The following is an 18100-nucleotide window of genomic DNA, read 5'->3' on the forward strand; positions in this document are numbered from 1 at the left end:
TCAAGTCGACAGCGGCGAACATGACCTGCCCCCTGAACTCTGTTAACCAAGACAGACATAGAGGTTCATCGCTGCACCGCCAAACAACTTTGCCTCATTTTGAAGGTATTTTTCATCGCTCCCTTTACACAGTAATTATATTCCAAATCATTATGTGTTGTAAAGTCTATTGACCCCTAGTAAACTTATATTTACCAAGCTGGAACAGTTAATGAAATAGTCTTTTAATTAGCACTCCTCTAAAGGGTGGAACATCTGAGAGGGGCTCTCTGTTTTGTTTTGGCTTTGTGGTTGACTGAAGGGTGCAGATCCGCTGTTCAGAAAAAATATACTAATATCTTAATTAAGACATGCCTCTTAACTGTTTACGGTCAATGTCGACGCCATAGTTTGCACCTCTGTTCCGCGGGGCGGCACCTGCAGCACAGGGATATTCACCGCGCCCATGAATCAATAAAACAATATCATAATTTCTTCTTTTGTTGTTTTGTTTTTTGTTTTAAGGCTGGGTCGTTTTTCAAGCTTGACTGATTGAAAGTGGTCTCCCTACTCAAGGTAACAACTGGAGAGGGGGTGAGAGGGTTCTTTGCTGCTTGTATAATGCAGTCTTTGGCAGGCTCTCTCTTTGTATTAGATACATTAGGACGGAAATGTGCAGTAACTTAAAAATGCTCATGTGAAAAAACATGGAATGTATTAAATTAATGGTCTCTTTTGCCTCAGGGCAGTAATGAAAAGGGACCCCCAATGAGTTCATTTTTCACGGCTTTGGTTATGCATTCAACACTCTAATTGAATTTCAATGTAAGTTTTAGAAAGTCTTTATTACAGTGACTCTTGATGTAAATTACATGTGATCTATCGTGGGACTTTGGCCCATTAAGTAATTTAATTGTGACATGCACTTTCCACACACCTCACGCTTTCATGCCTATTCCCCTTCATCCAGATTGTCAGTTTCCTCTGTTATTGGTGCTGTTTAAATGTGGATTGAGGAAAGTATTCTGCGTGTACTTTCATGAGAACAGATCCTTAAAAAGGAGCTATTGCTCGTCTCCCCCATGCTAAGTGAGGGGACAGCCCCCGACAGCTAAAGTACACAGGAGTATTCGCGGGTCACAAGGATTTTGCATGATGTTCGCAGATGAATGCACAGTGCACATTTTATTTGGAAAAGCAGATTATTAGATTTAGCCTGTGAAGAGGAAAAATAAAGCGTTGAGAGCGAATAAAATGTATTACATTTTGCAAATGCTGCACAAGAGAAGCCATTTTCAAATTTAACCTGAATAACTTTAATGGGCAAAAAACAACAACATGTAAAACAAGCAGATGTACAAAAAATATAACACAAACAATATCTTTACTGATATTTATGAGTTTGATTTCTGTTTCAGACACCGTGAACTGTCTCTTCAGACCTGACGCCTGAAATGCAACCTGCAGGGCGTCACTTTTCTCTGTCTCCATCTAGTGTCACCGCCTGCACAGACCTTCAGACGTACAGAACATAAATAGAAAACCTTCACCCCCCTTTTCCTTTAACATTAAAGAACAAAAAGTTTTGGAAAAAGAACATGCACCAACGCTAAGAAGACGGAAATGTTAATCACAAACAGTATGTTTTTCATCAATAGCACAGCTGTGTGTGGCCACACGTGTGAAAGTGCATGAGCCGTCTGCAACACAGAGACTGAATTGACCTGATCATTAGAGGGGGGAAGAGGCTTGACCTCATATTTCCTCTGTTGTTTGGTCAGGAAAAGGACGTTATTGTAAAAGCCCTGTAAAGATAAATAACCTCACCGTTTCCATGGCAAAGGCAGAAACAGTGGCCACCGAAGACAAAAGAGCAGAAGACAATAAATCCAACGCTGTCAATTTTGTTTAGTTTTCAGAGTGTTTTTCAGGGAAATATGGTTTCAAAATAAGCTCCTACGTCTATTTTTCCATGGAGAAAGGGAAATCGGATCAGTTTTTTCTCTGCTTTTTCTGAACAGGCCACAGTTTCATCTTGTATATTATTTTCCAGGCCACGCCATCCTGATTGGTAATAGGAATATCTGACACCACATTTTGCCTTTGGATCAGGAAACCTCTTGTACAGCTGTATACATGTTTTTATAGCCTTTGAAAGAAAGGGTATTGTTTTAAAATTCCTAAGAATGCTTTGTCCAGCCTTCAAATTTAAGTGGAAAACCATCCCGGGAACTATTTTTTTCACAGGCTAAATAAACAATCATGAGTGGACATGCATCTTTGAGTTCAGCTGAAGTTCATCTCAATAGAATCCAAGGTCGGACATCAAGTTTTCTGATCATACAATATTAACACAAGAAAGGAACTCAGGACTTTTTTCAGATTAAAAGCTTCAGGTTTAACTCTTTCATTCAAAGCATTTTTTTTCTGTCATTGCCCGCTTCGCCTCCATGGCCGCCGCCCGCTCTGTCCCCCCCAACATCGCCAGGGGAAGCGAGCCTCATCAGAAGCGAGGCGTGATGAGCAGCGGCCTTATCACTCCAATACAAGAGCAAACACAGGAGTCTTTACAGCACGTCGTCTCAGGAAGCAGCGCACGGCGAGATTACTGCCCTTTAAGAAGCCCTAAGATACGACCAATCCCAAGTAGTGTTTTATCTTGACAGTTTGCAGTGCTTTGTTTGCCTTTTCTGTGAAGCCCGGGTATAAAAAGAGCAGCCGCTGTAAGCTGTGTCTGATTAGGATCTAATTGTTAACAGTCGCCGTGCCGTTTTTATTATCAGCCATACATGCAGTATAGGTAGAGGCCTTCTCGGTGTTATGGAGGACTCTTCCCTCACTGCTCCCGCGTGTTACTCAAGTGCTAGTTAGCACTGAGGTGGCAGGAGAGGAGCCCCTAGCTCGTCGACATCAACAACAACAACAAAAACAACATCAACAAACAGGAATTGATGGCGAGTGTTTATTATCTGGTTTAATTGCTCCTCATCTGGAGGATCTGACAGTTGCGGTTAATGAGAGAGGGAGAGGAGGCACGTGCAGTTGGCAGCGAGCTTCATAGCATGCGACGTGCATGTGTATGTGTGTGTGTGTGTGTGTGTGTGTGCGTGCAGCGTAAAAAGGGATAAGACCACATTACAGCTTCAACCAACGCGAAGGGAAACATCAAATTGTTTGTCAAATTATCAGAACAGGCCCCTAAATCAGGAGCATCAAGTCCACCCTGAGGCCTCTTTGTACTTTGGCCTGTGTCATTACTGCATTGACCCTGCAACAAATACACCTGCAACCCTGCACATACACACAATCCCACGCGTCCCATCCCCTGTGCAGGCCGTGTACAGTAATCAGATGCCGAGCAAAGACAGGATATCGCCGAAATCGAGCCCCTTCCTCAATTTTTCATCTGGCCTGCAGCAGCAGAGCTGGCACATGTCCAACCAGGGACCTCCCTGTCATTGTGCCTTGTCACGCACACACATCCAGGCGCGGTGCGACAAAGACAGCATCGAGACCAGTGTAAGGCCTTCTGGAAGCTCAGAGAGCGCCTGGGGCAAAGTAGTGAGGCTCTCGGCTCAGAGGGGAGAAGAAACTCGATGAGAATGGTTGGAATTGTACTTTTTCTGCTGATATCGTCACTCAACTGAATGCCAGACACATTAACACACATATAAACACATATCACCACAACCACCATCGCAGGCTCATTGTCCCATTCATAAATTTCTCCTGTTGAGAAACACGGGCATTTCTTAAACAGGGCATACCCGCCCCTTTTACTACTCCGGCTCAGCAGGCCCACATGGGAACAATTAGGGGCATACGCAAGTTTGGCAAAGGTTCCTAGCAACCAGCTGCATCTGTTTTTATTTACCTTTTGCTCTGGTGCTGGATAATGTCATGAGCACATCTGCTACTGTGCAACGTAACCGTGGTTACATGCGTGGTTGACCCATGATTCTGTAATTACCCGCCAAGCGAGATGAAGAGGCCCAGCAAACCACTCAAAGCCACACAAAGCCTTCCTCCCCCTCTTCCTCCTCGCGTCTCTCCGGTGGCATGAAACCGTGCCTGCCCGAGAGCTGCTGGGAGCCGGAGAGCGGAGGATGCTGAAGTGAGGTTTAATGACCCAAAGTTGTCCACAATAGTAATTTGGACCTCGTTTTGGTGTCATTAAATTGCCAGTCAGTTAATGACACTCTCTTTCTATTACGCAGGATCAAATGTGGTTATTTTCAATTGGGCTGGGATGTGATACACTTCTCAAGTTTCCTGACTGTTTGTTTGTGGTTACATGGCACAGGCTGTGAAGTCTGTCACCAACAATGAAAAAGTCTGACAACACACTTACATAGAAATACTTTATTTTTGTAGCTTAATGGAAAGTTCCTGAACTCGAGAACTTATTTCAAATGTCTCCACAGAGTGTTCGTTGTTTCAAAAAATGATGACACCCACACGCACAATTGGTTTTGGAAGGAGAATGGGATTAGTCACAGGTGGCGAATTCAGCTGGAGCGAAGATTTCTCGGGAAGAAAGATGTCTGTGATGTTTCATACTGTTGGATTCAACTCACAGAAGTTCTCACTTTCTAAGGAATGGAGTTTGTTTGAAATTCTGAAAGTTCACTTTATTGAGCATCTCACACAGCAACCTCAAAGCGGCCAATCAAGATGGGACTTGTTTATAATAATGGTGAGTGATTATGAGCACTAACAATGAAGACCATATATGGATCACTTCACAGAAGCAGTGTGTGTGAGTGTGTGTGGGTGTGGGGAGGTGGGGGCCGGGGGGGGTGCCACCATGCTTAGCATCTCCCAGATGTGCAAACCATATGCTCTGACTGAAATTAAAACAAAAAGAAACAGTGAAACATGAAAGGGATTTTTAACTTTGTAAAGACAGTTAACAGTTGCTACAGATAGGGTAATGGCCGAGAAAGGCCACATGAAAGGAGCAGGGATGCTGGCGTGCTTTTTGCACCACTTATTCCATTTCCTGCTCATAAGTTCACCGAGCAGATGGGGACCAAAGGCACAAGGAAGTTTAGATTTTCTGCCCCACAGCCCATTGTATATGATGCATGTAACTGCGTAACACTGCACTGTTATCATTTACAGGCGCTTCAGTGCATACCAAGAGGTCACAATAACAAAGGTGAAAACATAAGGGGGGGAAACAGAAGAGAAACATTTTTAGTCGCTTCAGAATCAGCTCCATACGTTTAATTTTCACACATGATGCTTAATATTTAAAGTGATTATTATGCTACACTTGCAAAAATGAAATTAAAGCAACGTCCCACTTCAACTACTTTTTTATGTATAGGAAATATTTTATAATTGACATACAGCTAAATGGTTAACGCAGAAAAGGGTATTGAATGTAAGTTCTACAAAAACATTTAAACCTGGTAAATTTGGAAAAGAGCAGCTGCAGGCCTGCTGCTAGCAGAGGGACAGAAAACACATTCAACAGTGCCCTCTCTTGGTGAAACACTATACTGCAGCACAGATTCACGAAGCAGCACCATTGCAGCTGAGATTATCAGAAATGTGATAATTTTTCTTTGCACAAGAAAAAAACATCAAGAAGCATCAATTCATCCTAAGAAATGTAAAACTTCTGAAAGTGTAAGATTCATCTTTGGCTAGAAGACACTGTCTCTGTCTGTGTTTGTACTTTTTGCTTACAACACGAAGCGTCTCTGGAAAGGTGGCATCATCAGCTGTAACAACTGCTGGCTCTTCTCTACGTCAACCTGCTGTGCTGCTCGGATAAAGACATGTTTATTTAACGCCTGCCTCGTCCGTGTCTGGATAATGTCGGCCCTCGGGCAACGGTTGGCAGAGGTCTGGTTGTATTTCTGCTTGTATAATCAACCTGCCCGGCACTGACTGACCACAGTGTCCCCTTCAAGACAGCAAACAGACACCAGTGAGAATTCAAACAAAAGGAGTCAATCAAAAGGCCCTAAAGCAAGGGGCTAAATGAATCCAGTTATTTGCTTATAGACTGAGAAATGCTGTGTCAGATGAAACAAGTATTTTGAAAGTGTTTCACCAAATCCACTTCAATTTCTTCTGCTGTCGCTGGTCTTGGGTTCCTCCGGTTGAGTTGAAGTGTTTATGTGTGTGGACAGACAGTTCTGTTTCATTTGCATGAATGGGAGTGACGACGTCCTCATCAAACCCTGAAGATGAATTCCCACTTTGACTCTTTGTCATCTCTTCAATGTGGGAATAAAAACTGTCTGTCTGTGTGTGAAGTGAACGGATTGTGGAAGTTTCCATCGTGGTTACTTGGAGTGGAGCTGTCTTGTTTGTGGGCACGGCAGCACGGTGCAGCAACGCTTGCTCTGTGCTTAGACTTGTGTTAATAAAGTTGAGTGTTGGCAGGGCTGTGATGTTGGGAGCAGAAGAGGATGTAATGTATGATGCAGCAGATCCATCTGTGAAGGTATGAGGTCATTTTAGTAAAGGGGAGATTAATCAACATACAAATGTGATATTTATGATACTACATTACATAGTAATGTAATAACAACAATAATAATAATAATATCATCATAATTTCCATCATCATCTGTGCAGTAACTCCACAAACTACTGCAGTCCTGTTTTAATAATAATCAACCTGAACTCTAGCTAATTCTCAAAACAGTTTTTCTTATTGTTACTTCTCTTGAATGTGAATGAATGATATAGATTATCTGTCCACATTGATATGTAGTATTGTCAAAGTTGGTTTGGTAGTTTTTGTAAAATCCTGCTAACTAACAAACAAACATAGACGGACACATAACCTTGTTGGTGGAGGTATAAATATGCTAAAACCAGAGTAAAGTTACTGTAATACCATTTTATCAGGATAGTTTTCTGTGTAATAATAATAATAACACACTGGACAAAAAGCTAAAAAGGATCAAACCCTCATGTCTTCAGACTCAACACGTCTTTTTTTTGTTTCATCTTGTTGTTTATTGAAATCATTTTATTTTGTTACCACATATATCACTTTTATATTTACCTCTATCTTACTTCAAACTGTGTGAAGGGTGCTAAAGTTGAAAGATTAAGTGACTGACTGAGAGACAAACAAAATTAAGTGCCTGGTGTGACAACAGTAAAAAGCCTCGCGATGGCTAGTGGTCAAAATATCATCCAATAATTAATCACCACTTTAGTTTTACTGTGCTCATCAGCAGAACACTCACCTGTGCATGGCAGTGGGTTCTCCATGGTCCAGTGCATTTTGTGATTTGTCTCTTTGAAGGTGAGCACAACATCCACCCTGTAGAAAGACTGCAGGAGCTGTTTGCTGTCTGTGCAGGTCTGTAAAACAAACCCAGTTTAGATGTTAGAACATCTAATGAATCCTTATGGGAACAGACGTGTCAGACATTGACCCAACTCTCAGACACATGAACAGACGCCAGTGAGGGTTAACTCAAACGTAAGAGTTCCAACTGTTGTTTCATCACCAACCTTGGTTTGGAGTATTTGGGATGTCGGGAGGATCAGTGACACAAATTCACTCGTCTCGTGCACAGTGAAATTCTCCGTCTGGTTCACTGACACGTCACTGACAGTCAGTCCCTCAGTGTAGGAGCTGCCTCGCTTGGTCAGGCCCAGGCGTCGTTTGAAAATGTGCAGCACAGTCTCTTCTGCTGTGGAGGTGGTCACTAGAATCAACATCAGGGATAAACTGTGTTACTGGGATCAGTGGTGGAAGGTAACTGAGTACATTTACTCAATTACCATACTTGAGTACAATTTTGTGGTATGCTGCTTTGGACTTCTGTTTCATAACATTTTAGAAAAACATATTGTAGCTTTTACTGTACTGTGTTTATTTTATAGATGTGGTTACGAGCTACTTTCTAGATTAAGAGTTTACATTATTAATCAACTGATGACTCACTAATAAAATACTATTTTAATTAAACAAGTGGCTTGAGATTGGAATGACAGTGCAAAAATACTTCATGGATTACTTGGATACCTTCAGAATAACTTTTAATTGTGAGAGTTTTAATGTGGTAACTGAGTATTCTATGTTGCTTTATTGGCAGTGTTGTTGGAAACATGTAAACATTATATTTCAGTAAAAGCACAAATAAATAGAAAAAAATGTATTCCAGAAAAGTACAGCACCCAGAATGCCTTGTAAAAATATGGAGGAGTAAAGGTTAAAGTACCTGAAAATAAATATATTTCAATAAAGTACAGATACATGAAAAATGTAAGTACAGTACCGAAGTAAATGTGCTTTATTACATCCCATCACAGCTTATCTATGTTTTACAAAAGTACTTCAACAGGACTATGTTTAACAACACGTTAAAACCACATGATTAAAAAAACATATAAATAACTTCCAGGTCAGTTTCTACTTGTTACCCACCTGTTGGACACATAGCCTCCATACTGTAGGCATACTGACCACTGACCAGCTTCAAGGCCAAGAATTCCCCTTCGCTTTCCATCACCTGTTTTCATCAGAAAGACAGTCAGATATAATTTTACATGTGCATGGTTACCAAAGTCCACTGGGTGGCAGTATAGTGTGGGAGCCTCATCACCTTCACAGGACTCAGGATCTCCCTCCTCCTGCCTTGGACTATAATGTCAGATCCATCCGTGACGAAGTTCATCTGGATCAGGCTGGCATCCTCCATCGCTACAATGAGGTGATCGCTCAAAGACAGTGACCACTGCAACTGTGACGCAAAAACCAAACATGCAGACACGATGACGAGAGGGATTTATTCTTTTCTCACCCTAACCCACCATTATAACCCATATCTACAAACATTTATATGTCTGCAATTAAGCACCATACCTCATTATTCCAGTTGTCATGGGGAACTTGTCTAATCACCTGAAGAAACACATGAATCTTAGAACAACGTGAAATACTTGACTGAAAAGATTCAAGACATCGTCCCATGTGTGATGAACCCCAGTGAACATTTACCTGAATATTCTCTGGGTCGCACTGGATTTTCTCTCTGTTGGGCAGCACAGAAACCACAGGGCACGTCATGATGAAACTGTGACCTCTGCCTCCAAATCGATTTATCCTCTTCACCAAATTCAGTGTAAGTGCATGGAAGCCTTGCTGGACAGTCACAATACAATCAGATGTTTGTTGCCACTTAGGTCAAAGGTCACACTTTGCTGTCTGTATATATGGAGTCTGGATTAGATGAAGTGACATACCTGCTGATGGACAAAACACCCTGTGTAGCTGACTCTGAATATAAAGTTCTTGTCAGGGTCTTTGTGCAGTGAATATCCACAGGTAGACAGCTGGAGGTTAAGTTGATCCAGAGATGCAAGGTTGACTTACAGAAAGAAAAGAGTGATTCTGAGGCAAGTCATCACATTTTATTAATATTTTGCAACTTGCTGCATCAGAAAATGTTTACCTTGGATCCGTAAAGCTCCAGAGAGCCACACTGCCAACCCATCGATTCTTGCACTATGAATCCACATCTCCATGTATTCAGAAAAACATGCAACATCCCCCTCTGGAAATAAAGGCAGATTTTCTCAGATAACATGTGAAAGCAGCATTGTAAACATTTGGAGTTTTCACAGGATAAAGGTTTACCTGTTAATTTTGCTGTTGGGGATCCTACCCATTCTCTTTTCTGAATGCACATCACACCCCTCAAGATGAAACACTGCAAAAGACTAAAGTAAAGAGTAGAATTGAGCTTATATTTTTGAAACTGATGAATAAAGCCCAATAAGATAAGACTAATATCTCACTCACATGGTTCCAAGAGACATGCAGAGTCGCATCCGATCCATGGCAACGCTGCAGAAGAGAACATGAGAGGACTGTCTGACCCTGGACTATTTGTAGGTAAGGTGCGGGGGGGTGGGGTGGGTGATGTCACTGGGGAGGAAGGAAGAAAATGCAGGTGTGTTTACTCTGGCATGTTAAAGGGAAGTGACATAAAAGTCACACATAATGACGACTGTATTCAGCATGTGTGGAAAACAGGTGTTAAAGGGTCAATGTGTAAGATTTAGGTGAAAGGGATCTGTTGGCAGAAACTGAATATAAAATAATCTCGGGTGTTTTCACAAATTTGTTTCATCTAAATTTTGCAAATTATTTTTGGTTTTTTTAACTCTAGAATGGGCCCTTTATATTTTAATACTTTATATTTACATCAGGAGAGGGTCCTCTCTATGATGCCCAGAGTAGACAAACTAAACGCCTTTTGAGTTTTTATCACAATTAATGAATTTTTGAGGAGATGTCGCAAAATTCGACACACTGAACCTTTAAAGCTGTTCTAAACTTTGTAACTTTTTGTCCTTGAAGAATCTCTGATGATTTTAAGATTTTTCTGCTTGTTTTTAAAGCCCTAAACTGCCAGGGTCCAATCTATACATGTGACTTGCTCACCCCCTATCGGTGTGAACCTATGGTGTGAACGCTGCCTGAGATCCTCCAGCAGGGCCCTATGAACAGTGACCGGGCCTTTGCTATCCGGGACCCGCAAGTGTGGAATTCCCTGCCAGGAGATGTCAGGCAGGCAACATCAGTATCCTCTTTTAAACCTCCTCTTAAGACTTACTTTTATTGTACGGCTTTTAGCGTTTATCTTTCTTTTTTTTAATTTTGTTTATTATGCTAAAATTGAACTTTTGATTCCAGAAATTCTGTTTTATTGTAAAGCACTTGTAACTTTGTTTTTGAAGTGCAATATAAATAAAGTGACTATTATTATTATTATCATTATCATCTTGTACAATGAATTAACCCTCATCATATACCGTTCTCTTTATTTTATCTTAAGTAACGTTAGGCCACAGCATCACATAAGCTCTGTGTCCAAGATTTCAAGATTTGTTATTGTTATATACTCAAGAACAGTGCAAACATCATTACCAGTAGCCATGTTTTTGTCTCAGAGCCAATTCAACTTCACAATGAGTAAGTATATACAATAATAGTATGAATAGTATGTATCCTTTTAGTATAAAATAAGTCCATGATATCATCATACTACTTTGTAAAGTTGAGTTGGCTCTGAGACAAAAAAAAGTATTACTTACCAAAGATGTTGTCACTGTTATCGAGTATGTAATAAAAAAATTAGAAATCATTTGTGCCTGCTCTCCATTGATATATTTACACTTAGAAAGATATTCAAACACTAGTGTCTAGTGGCTGCCCCCATTACATCAAATACATTTAATAAGGAAAAAAATTGTTGAAAATATGTGTACATGTGTAAAAAAGTACCACAATTTGCTCTTTGGCACAGGGGTGATACAGGGGGAGAGAATAAATCAAGGCACTCTTGCTTTGAATAAATTAAAACATGGCCTTCATCAGAATCAGAATCAGAACTCTGAATCTAAATCTTTCCATATTTTAATTTAAGACAATGAAATATGGAAAGATTTAGATTTAGAGAATTTCATAGCTTGGTCAAATAGGTGAATATGATGATTTAAGTTAAGAAAGGAAAGCAAAGATAAGCAAAGATAAGATATGTTCCACTATGGGTAAATTTACCGTGTTACACCTGCAATAAGGGAATACAAATAACAGAATGTAAACAGTAAAACATTATTGAACATAGAGATATTGAAATTGCAGATCGAACATGTTTATTGCAAAGTTAAATCAGTTGAGAACCTGTGAGAAATACATATATTGTGGGAAAACACAGACACATAGATTAAACCCATATAATAAAGAGGAAAACATGTCACGTTGCAGGGTTCATGGTGTAAAATGTGATTTGAAACGATTTGTAAGTGCGCACCTTTTGTTTGGGTTTTCAAGATGAATCTTCCCTGCTACTATTCAAAGGGTAACACCGCATCTTTAAACTTTGCCTCTTGTAAATCATGGAACATGACAAGAAGAATGTTGGTCACCAAAGAGCGTTTATGCACAGTGTTTCAAATATCTACACAGCATCATGCGATATTCAATCAAACTTTGATATAAACGGTTTTCATTTTGATTCTGACACCCCTATAGAAGTCCACAGTGTGCCCTCCCAACTCGATGATGTCATCCCTACAAGGTGAGCAGCATGTCGAGCGGCCATTTTGTTAGCTAGCTTTGAGGTTACAGAGGTTAGCTGCTGTTCGGATGGTTCAGCGCTTACATTTCGAATAAAAAGGAAACGTGTGGATGTTTTTGTGTGAGTTCAGTATCCGACCACACGCTCGTAGACAGGAGGGGAACTCATGTGTTTCCAGGCACGACGGTAAACCGGAAGCTCGTTCATTTTTGAAGCTAACGTGAGTTTGCTAGCTTGCTAGCTTGGTCGGCTAACTTGTTTGTGCGTATCGGGTGTGAGTGAAAGAAAACAACCTAGTCTGATGACCGCGGACTGTTAAGTGTTCGAGAGCTGTGGGTGTGTGTCGCACACAGTTTGTCTGTCTGTGTGTGTCTGTGTGTGTGTTGTGGCTGCTCCTGTATCTCAGCTCACACGGTTAGCAGCTTCACTTGAGCGAGCATCGACGTTTTGGAAACGCGTGCATCATCGTGGTGTTAGCCGCGCTCCATCAGCTGATTCCTGCCGGACTCAGAGATCATGTCGGAGCTGTACATTCGTGTGGCGGAGGAGGAGAACGAGGAGCCCATGGAGATCCCCTCGGAGGACGACGGGACCGTGTTGCTGTCATCGGTGGCGGCTCAGTTTCCAGGGGCGTGCGGGCTGCGCTACAGGAACCCGGAGTCCCAGTGCATGAGAGGGGTCCGGCTCGTGGAGGGAGTCCTGCATGCACCTGAGAACGACTGGGGAAGTCTGGTGTACGTCGTCAATTATCCCAAAGGTGAGTCAGATGCTGGTGTAAATGATTGTACATTTATTTTAGCTACAGTGTACAATGAACAGCCACAAACATTCCAGTGTATTGGGTACAGCTAGACACGTCCAATAGAACGATCGTCCCTACATCCTTATTCTATGTTGATTAAAATGGCTAGATGCATTGTTTTTGCTTATCATTTTGGAAGCTGACACATGGTTTATAATATTTATCTTGTACTCGCCAGTATAACTGGTCTAAACAGTGGAAACACCAGAATCATGCAATGTAATTCTACAGCACCACAAACTGCAGCCTCCAAACTAAAAATACATTTCATTGGTTAGTGCTTTTTTTAAAGCTCTCAAAGACACTTGCATAGCTTTTTAAAGAAGAGACACTAAGGATAATACTTTCATACATTGAAGAGATTTTCAAAGTGGACAGATCGGTGCAGTGTCTGGTGCACGGGTCCGATTCTTGGTCATGTGTGGAATGAACACTTGAGTTAAAAAATAACCTGTCTCTTCTCTACTACATTTGTTCTAGCTTGTTGTACTGGTCTTTTTGAGTCCGGTGAAACAAAATGTCACTACTATAGTGTTTTGATTACGTAAATGTCCTCCTGTTTGTGGAAGCCTCATTCTTTTTTCCAACTTGATAGCACCCAACTGAACAAAGCCAGGTCCATAAATAAATAATTTCCTGAGTTTGGTGTGCAATGACCTGCCGCTCATGCACAGAGACCTGACCTCAACTCCATCCAACACCTTTGGAATGAGCCAGAGAACCGACTGCAGGCCTCATCACCAAACATCAATGTATTTCTAGATGAATTGGAGCATATTCCTGCATCCAGCTTCCGCATGTCCAGTGGAAAGCCGTCTCAGGAGAGTGGAGCTTGTTATGGAAGCATATTATTGACTGTGGGCTTTTGAATAAAATACTCCCTCACTAAACCACCAAATGGATAGGAGCTTATAGACTGTAGGTTTGACTTCTGACCTCTTTTCAGGGACATCTGTATTTTACACCAAAGTAATTTTTGTCTGTCTCTTCTCTTTAGATAACAAAAGGAAGATGGATGAAATAGATGCTGCCTCAGCTGTGAAAGTCAAGAGGGGCTTTCAGAAGACATCAGATCTCATTGTCCTCGGGCTACCGTGGAAAACAACAGAACAAGACTTGAAAGATTATTTCACTACTTTCGGGGAGGTCATCATGGTGCAGGTAGTGAAGTCTCACTAGGCTGATTTTGCATTTAAGTGTATTAAAGGTTCAATGAGTAGGATTTAGTGACATCTACTAGTGAAGTTGCTTGTTGCAGCTGTATACCCCTCATCTCCCCTCCAAGCATGAAGGAGAACCACATGGCAGCCTTCATTTGTCATAAAAACTCAAAGGTGTTTAGTTTGTCAGGTTTGGGTTACTCTAAGAAAACATGGCAGCCTCCGTAGAGAGGACCAGCTCCCATTCTGGGGTAAAGAAAACAGTGCATTTTTTGATTACACATGTGAGAACCTCACTAGGATTTTTTATTTAATTACTTCCAATAGATACCTAAATCTTACACACTGGACCTTTTACGAATTTGTCTTTACACTTATGGTTTAGTGTGAATTGGTAACAAACCATTTCCTCTACGTTCTCTGCAGGTCAAGAGAGATGTAAAAACTGGCAACTCAAAAGGATTTGGATTTGTCCGATTCACTGAATACGAGACACAAACCAAAGTCATCGCTCAGAGACACATGATCGATGGAAGGTGGTGTGATTGCAAACTTCCTAACTCAAGGGTAAGTTGACCAAAGTTTCCGTAGCACAGAAGTTTGGCATGACTATATGTTATTGAACAGTTTCTTTAGGTCACGGGTCAGTTAAGACTGGTCTTTGGAATTATGCAGATACATTTTTCTTAAGCCTTACGTGATAAAGTTTATTCTTTTTGTCTAAATTCTAAAAGTTTATTAACTTTTACGGAGATTCAAATGCATCATATTTAGAAATTGTTCAGTGTTTGTCTTCCTCTTAATTTGACTTTAACATTTAGTCATGCTTCATGATTGTTGGAAATATTTGAAAAATATAATTGAATCCATCAGCAGCTTGATTTAAAATGCATGTAGAATTTTCCTTTTGACTGTCTCTCTCAGGCATGTCCTGATGAGCCGATGCGAAGCCGTAAAATCTTTGTTGGCCGCTGCACAGAGGACATGTCAACTGATGACCTGAGGCAGTACTTCATGCAGTATGGTGAAGTCACTGATGTCTTCATCCCCAAACCTTTCCGGGCTTTTGCATTTGTCACATTTGCTGATGACCAGGTGAGATCCTAATAATGATGATCCTCATAATCACAAGATGATGTAGTTATAATATCTACTATTATAGACACTTAAAAGCTGGGAGGGAGTAGTGAATATGATGCTAACTTTAGGATAAAGTGTTAACAGCGTTAGATAAATGTGATATCAGTGCTATAATGACTGCAGTAGTAATCTACTCTTCACTTATTTTCCAGGTTGCCCAAGCCCTATGTGGCGAGGACTTGATCATCAAGGGCATCAGCGTGCACATCTCTAATGCTGAGCCCAAACACAACAACAGTAGGCAAATGATGGATCGAGGGCGGTTTGGGGCTGGTGGGTTCAGTCAGGGCTATGGCAGTAATCGTGGTGGGCTAGGCAGCGGTAGCAGTGGGGTTAACTTTGGGGCTCTCGGTCTTAACCCTGCAATGGTGGCTGCTGCTCAGGCAGCTCTGCAGAGCAGTTGGGGAATGATGGGCATGCTGGCTAACCAGCAGGGTCTGACCACAACGGCAGGCACAGCCACTACAACCCGAGACCAGACCTATAGCTCTGCCAGCACCAGTTACAGCAGCCCCAGCTCGGCTAGCCTCGGCTGGGCTGCAGGAACTAACACCGCCTCCAACAGCGGCTTCAGCTCTGGCTTTGGCACGTCTATGGAGTCTAAGTCTTCTAGTTGGGGAATGTAGATAGCTTCTAGTTGGATTTTTTTTGTTGCTATTAGACTAATCTGGTAAGTATACCTACGGGGGGGCTGATTCTATCTTTTTTTCTAGTTATTTAAAAATACACTGCCTTTTTACTTTGGTAAAGAGAAGATTTGCATGTGACTTATGTTGTCGTGAACTGAATGGGAGAAAGTTTTAGTTTGTTAGATGAACCTGCCACACCACCTTTGTTGTTTTTGAGAAAATGTTCCGCAGAGATGATTGTGCATGCAAGATAAATATTTAAACATGCACGAGTATCTCAAGTGCTCCTCAGCCCCTTGTAAAATGGGCTTGATATGATTCTATGTGTGTAAGCAGTTGATTGCATCTTTTTGTTTGTTTTTTGTTTGACGTCTTTTGGAAACGCCTTCATGAAAATCTCTTCTGCAGTTCACCAACTCTTTCCCAATTTCCCGGGAGGAAGCGCCTCATTGGCAGCAATGTTCGACAGATCTCAGTATCAGTTCCCCTCCTCCAATGTGTAAATGCTTTGTCATCAAAGAACACAGCTTCACCCTGCATATACTGTATTAGACGGTGGGTGTTCTTTTTCTCCTCTCCCCTTTTTTATGGATATAGAAAACTTGTCTGCTTTTCAAGATCAATGAGTGGGATTGGTGTTGGACCGAGTGAGAGTGAGCGAAAGGGAGAGCCAAATGAAAGAAAGCAAGTGTGAGACGGACTGTTTGTGCAGTTTTTTTTTCTTGTAAACAAATGCCTGTGAGACATGAGAAGATCCTGTAGCTTTGTGCGAGTGTGAGAGGAAGAAGCAAGTACGAGTGTGTTCCTAAAGTTCATCACAAGGACATTGATTGCATCTTGAGATTTGTACGGTCTGCTTTTTTGTCATCGTTTTCTATCAACCATGATTCTCTAAATCACAGTGAAATGTCAAGTGCAATGATTTGTATCCTTTCTCAGCTTTCTCTTCCTGTCTGATTTGAAGTGAATGCTGTGTCTGGTTGGGTGTTTTATTTTCTCCTTGTTAACCACCCTCTTTGTGTGAAAATGTGACTTTGTGCTCGTGAAGTCTGTGTGGGGGGGGGGGGGGGACTCTGAAAGTGTGTCCATGTTTGAAAGTGTATTCGGAGGCTGATGTGGTGAATGTTTGACTTGTTCCCACTGAAAGTTTGTGTTTGAAGTGGTTACGAATGCATTTTTTCTATGTTTTGTGAATCAAAGGGAAGTCTGAAATAAAACTGAATTTGATTAGGTATTATACCCTCTTCACAGTGACTTATTTTTGACTGACATGAATTAAACTGCCGACACTTTAATTCACATGTATAGGGACCTCGGACACGGACAGCGCAGGTTTTCGTTGGAGTCAGTTGTGGAGAAGCTGAAGACATTGGTGGGTGGGCCCGGTGCAAACCATCAATGGAATTGCTGCTCGACTGTCCAACTCCTGAGAAGGATCAGCTTCACCTCACTATCAAGAAACCTTGGACCATCCCTAAATGAAATTCAGTGGACCGTACTCAATTGGCCTGAGGTATTTGTTAATACCTCCAAAAAAAGACGAGGGGTAGGATGAGAAAAGCCATTAATTTCCTCCTACTCCAGCATGTAATGCCTTATCTGAATTATTTACTTGGATTATGATGTCTACTGTTTTTGCTCGGTTTTTTTTAACATGTCTTAAATAAATTGGATCAAACAGGCAAATGTCTCACCTGCAGTTTGACAGCGATCATACTTGTTCTTTTTCCAACATTGTGGAACCCAAAGTCTGCCTTAAATCTAAAATCATGCATTTCTGTCAGTAAACACTCGATTCTTTGTCCTCCATTAGAAGTGGGTGATGGCTCACTGGTGTTAACCTGTAGGTTTGTTTTCAATGTGGTTAAAAAAAATTAGATAAGCCCTAAATAAGTGTTCTTGTTGTTTTTGTTTACCTTGATTGTAAAGTGGTTGAAATGTACGAGCTGACTGATTTCCAAAGGGACTTTAACAACTGACTGAACATGCCAGCAAAAAAACTCACTTTGTATATTGAAAGATTTTAGTATTGCAGTGTAAAATAAAAGTTGAGTTTTTAATCTTCTGTCGTCTCTGTATGTAGATTAATATAAGATTTTGTCTTCCATGTTATCAGTCTGGTGACTTAATGTTGATTTGGAACCTTGGATTTGGTCCTGCAGTGTGTACTCTGAGGGCTGGCTGGTTATTTGATGTAATTGTAATGTTCGGCCTTTAGATGGTGCTGTTGTGCCATGTTGGACTTTGTAGACCATCACCTACAAGATCAGAAGTCGTCTTTATGTAAACTATTTATTCAAGTTTGAACAAGGCTGTAGG

The 18100-nt window shown here is 41.2% G+C and overlaps 2 protein-coding genes across 8 annotated transcripts; one reads left to right on the top strand and one right to left on the bottom strand.

The window, feature by feature from the left end:
* Positions 1–5192: 5192 nt before the first annotated feature.
* c6h1orf127 (chromosome 6 C1orf127 homolog) lies at positions 5193–10151 on the bottom strand. The gene is made up of 11 exons (XM_020089006.2): positions 9767–10151; positions 9602–9684; positions 9417–9518; positions 9208–9332; positions 8963–9106; positions 8828–8866; positions 8568–8705; positions 8390–8474; positions 7471–7667; positions 7200–7317; positions 5193–6434 (listed from the first exon to the last, which is right to left on the bottom strand). Exons 1-11 carry the CDS (start codon positions 9802–9804, stop codon positions 6043–6045), a joined length of 1461 nt encoding a protein of 486 aa, XP_019944565.2. The 5' UTR covers positions 9805–10151; the 3' UTR covers positions 5193–6042.
* Positions 10152–11994: 1843 nt separating this feature from the next.
* Positions 11995–17846, top strand: tardbpa (TAR DNA binding protein a). 7 transcript variants are annotated; one of them, XM_069526248.1, is made up of 7 exons: positions 11995–12807; positions 13850–14013; positions 14439–14579; positions 14910–15107; positions 15305–15425; positions 16190–16336; positions 17090–17846. In XM_069526248.1, the coding sequence occupies exons 1-6, from the start codon at positions 12567–12569 to the stop codon at positions 16282–16284; spliced, it is 960 nt and encodes a 319-aa protein (XP_069382349.1). In that variant the 5' UTR covers positions 11995–12566; the 3' UTR covers positions 16285–16336; positions 17090–17846. The 7 variants fall into 7 exon arrangements, with proteins under 7 accessions (XP_069382349.1, XP_069382352.1, XP_069382351.1 ...); XM_069526251.1 differs by having other exon boundaries at positions 15305–15389; XM_069526250.1 differs by having other exon boundaries at positions 14937–15107.
* Positions 17847–18100: the final 254 nt, after the last annotated feature.

This window comes from Paralichthys olivaceus, chromosome 6 (assembly GCF_024713975.1).
Source record: "Paralichthys olivaceus isolate ysfri-2021 chromosome 6, ASM2471397v2, whole genome shotgun sequence".
Taxonomy (NCBI): domain Eukaryota; kingdom Metazoa; phylum Chordata; class Actinopteri; order Pleuronectiformes; family Paralichthyidae; genus Paralichthys; species Paralichthys olivaceus.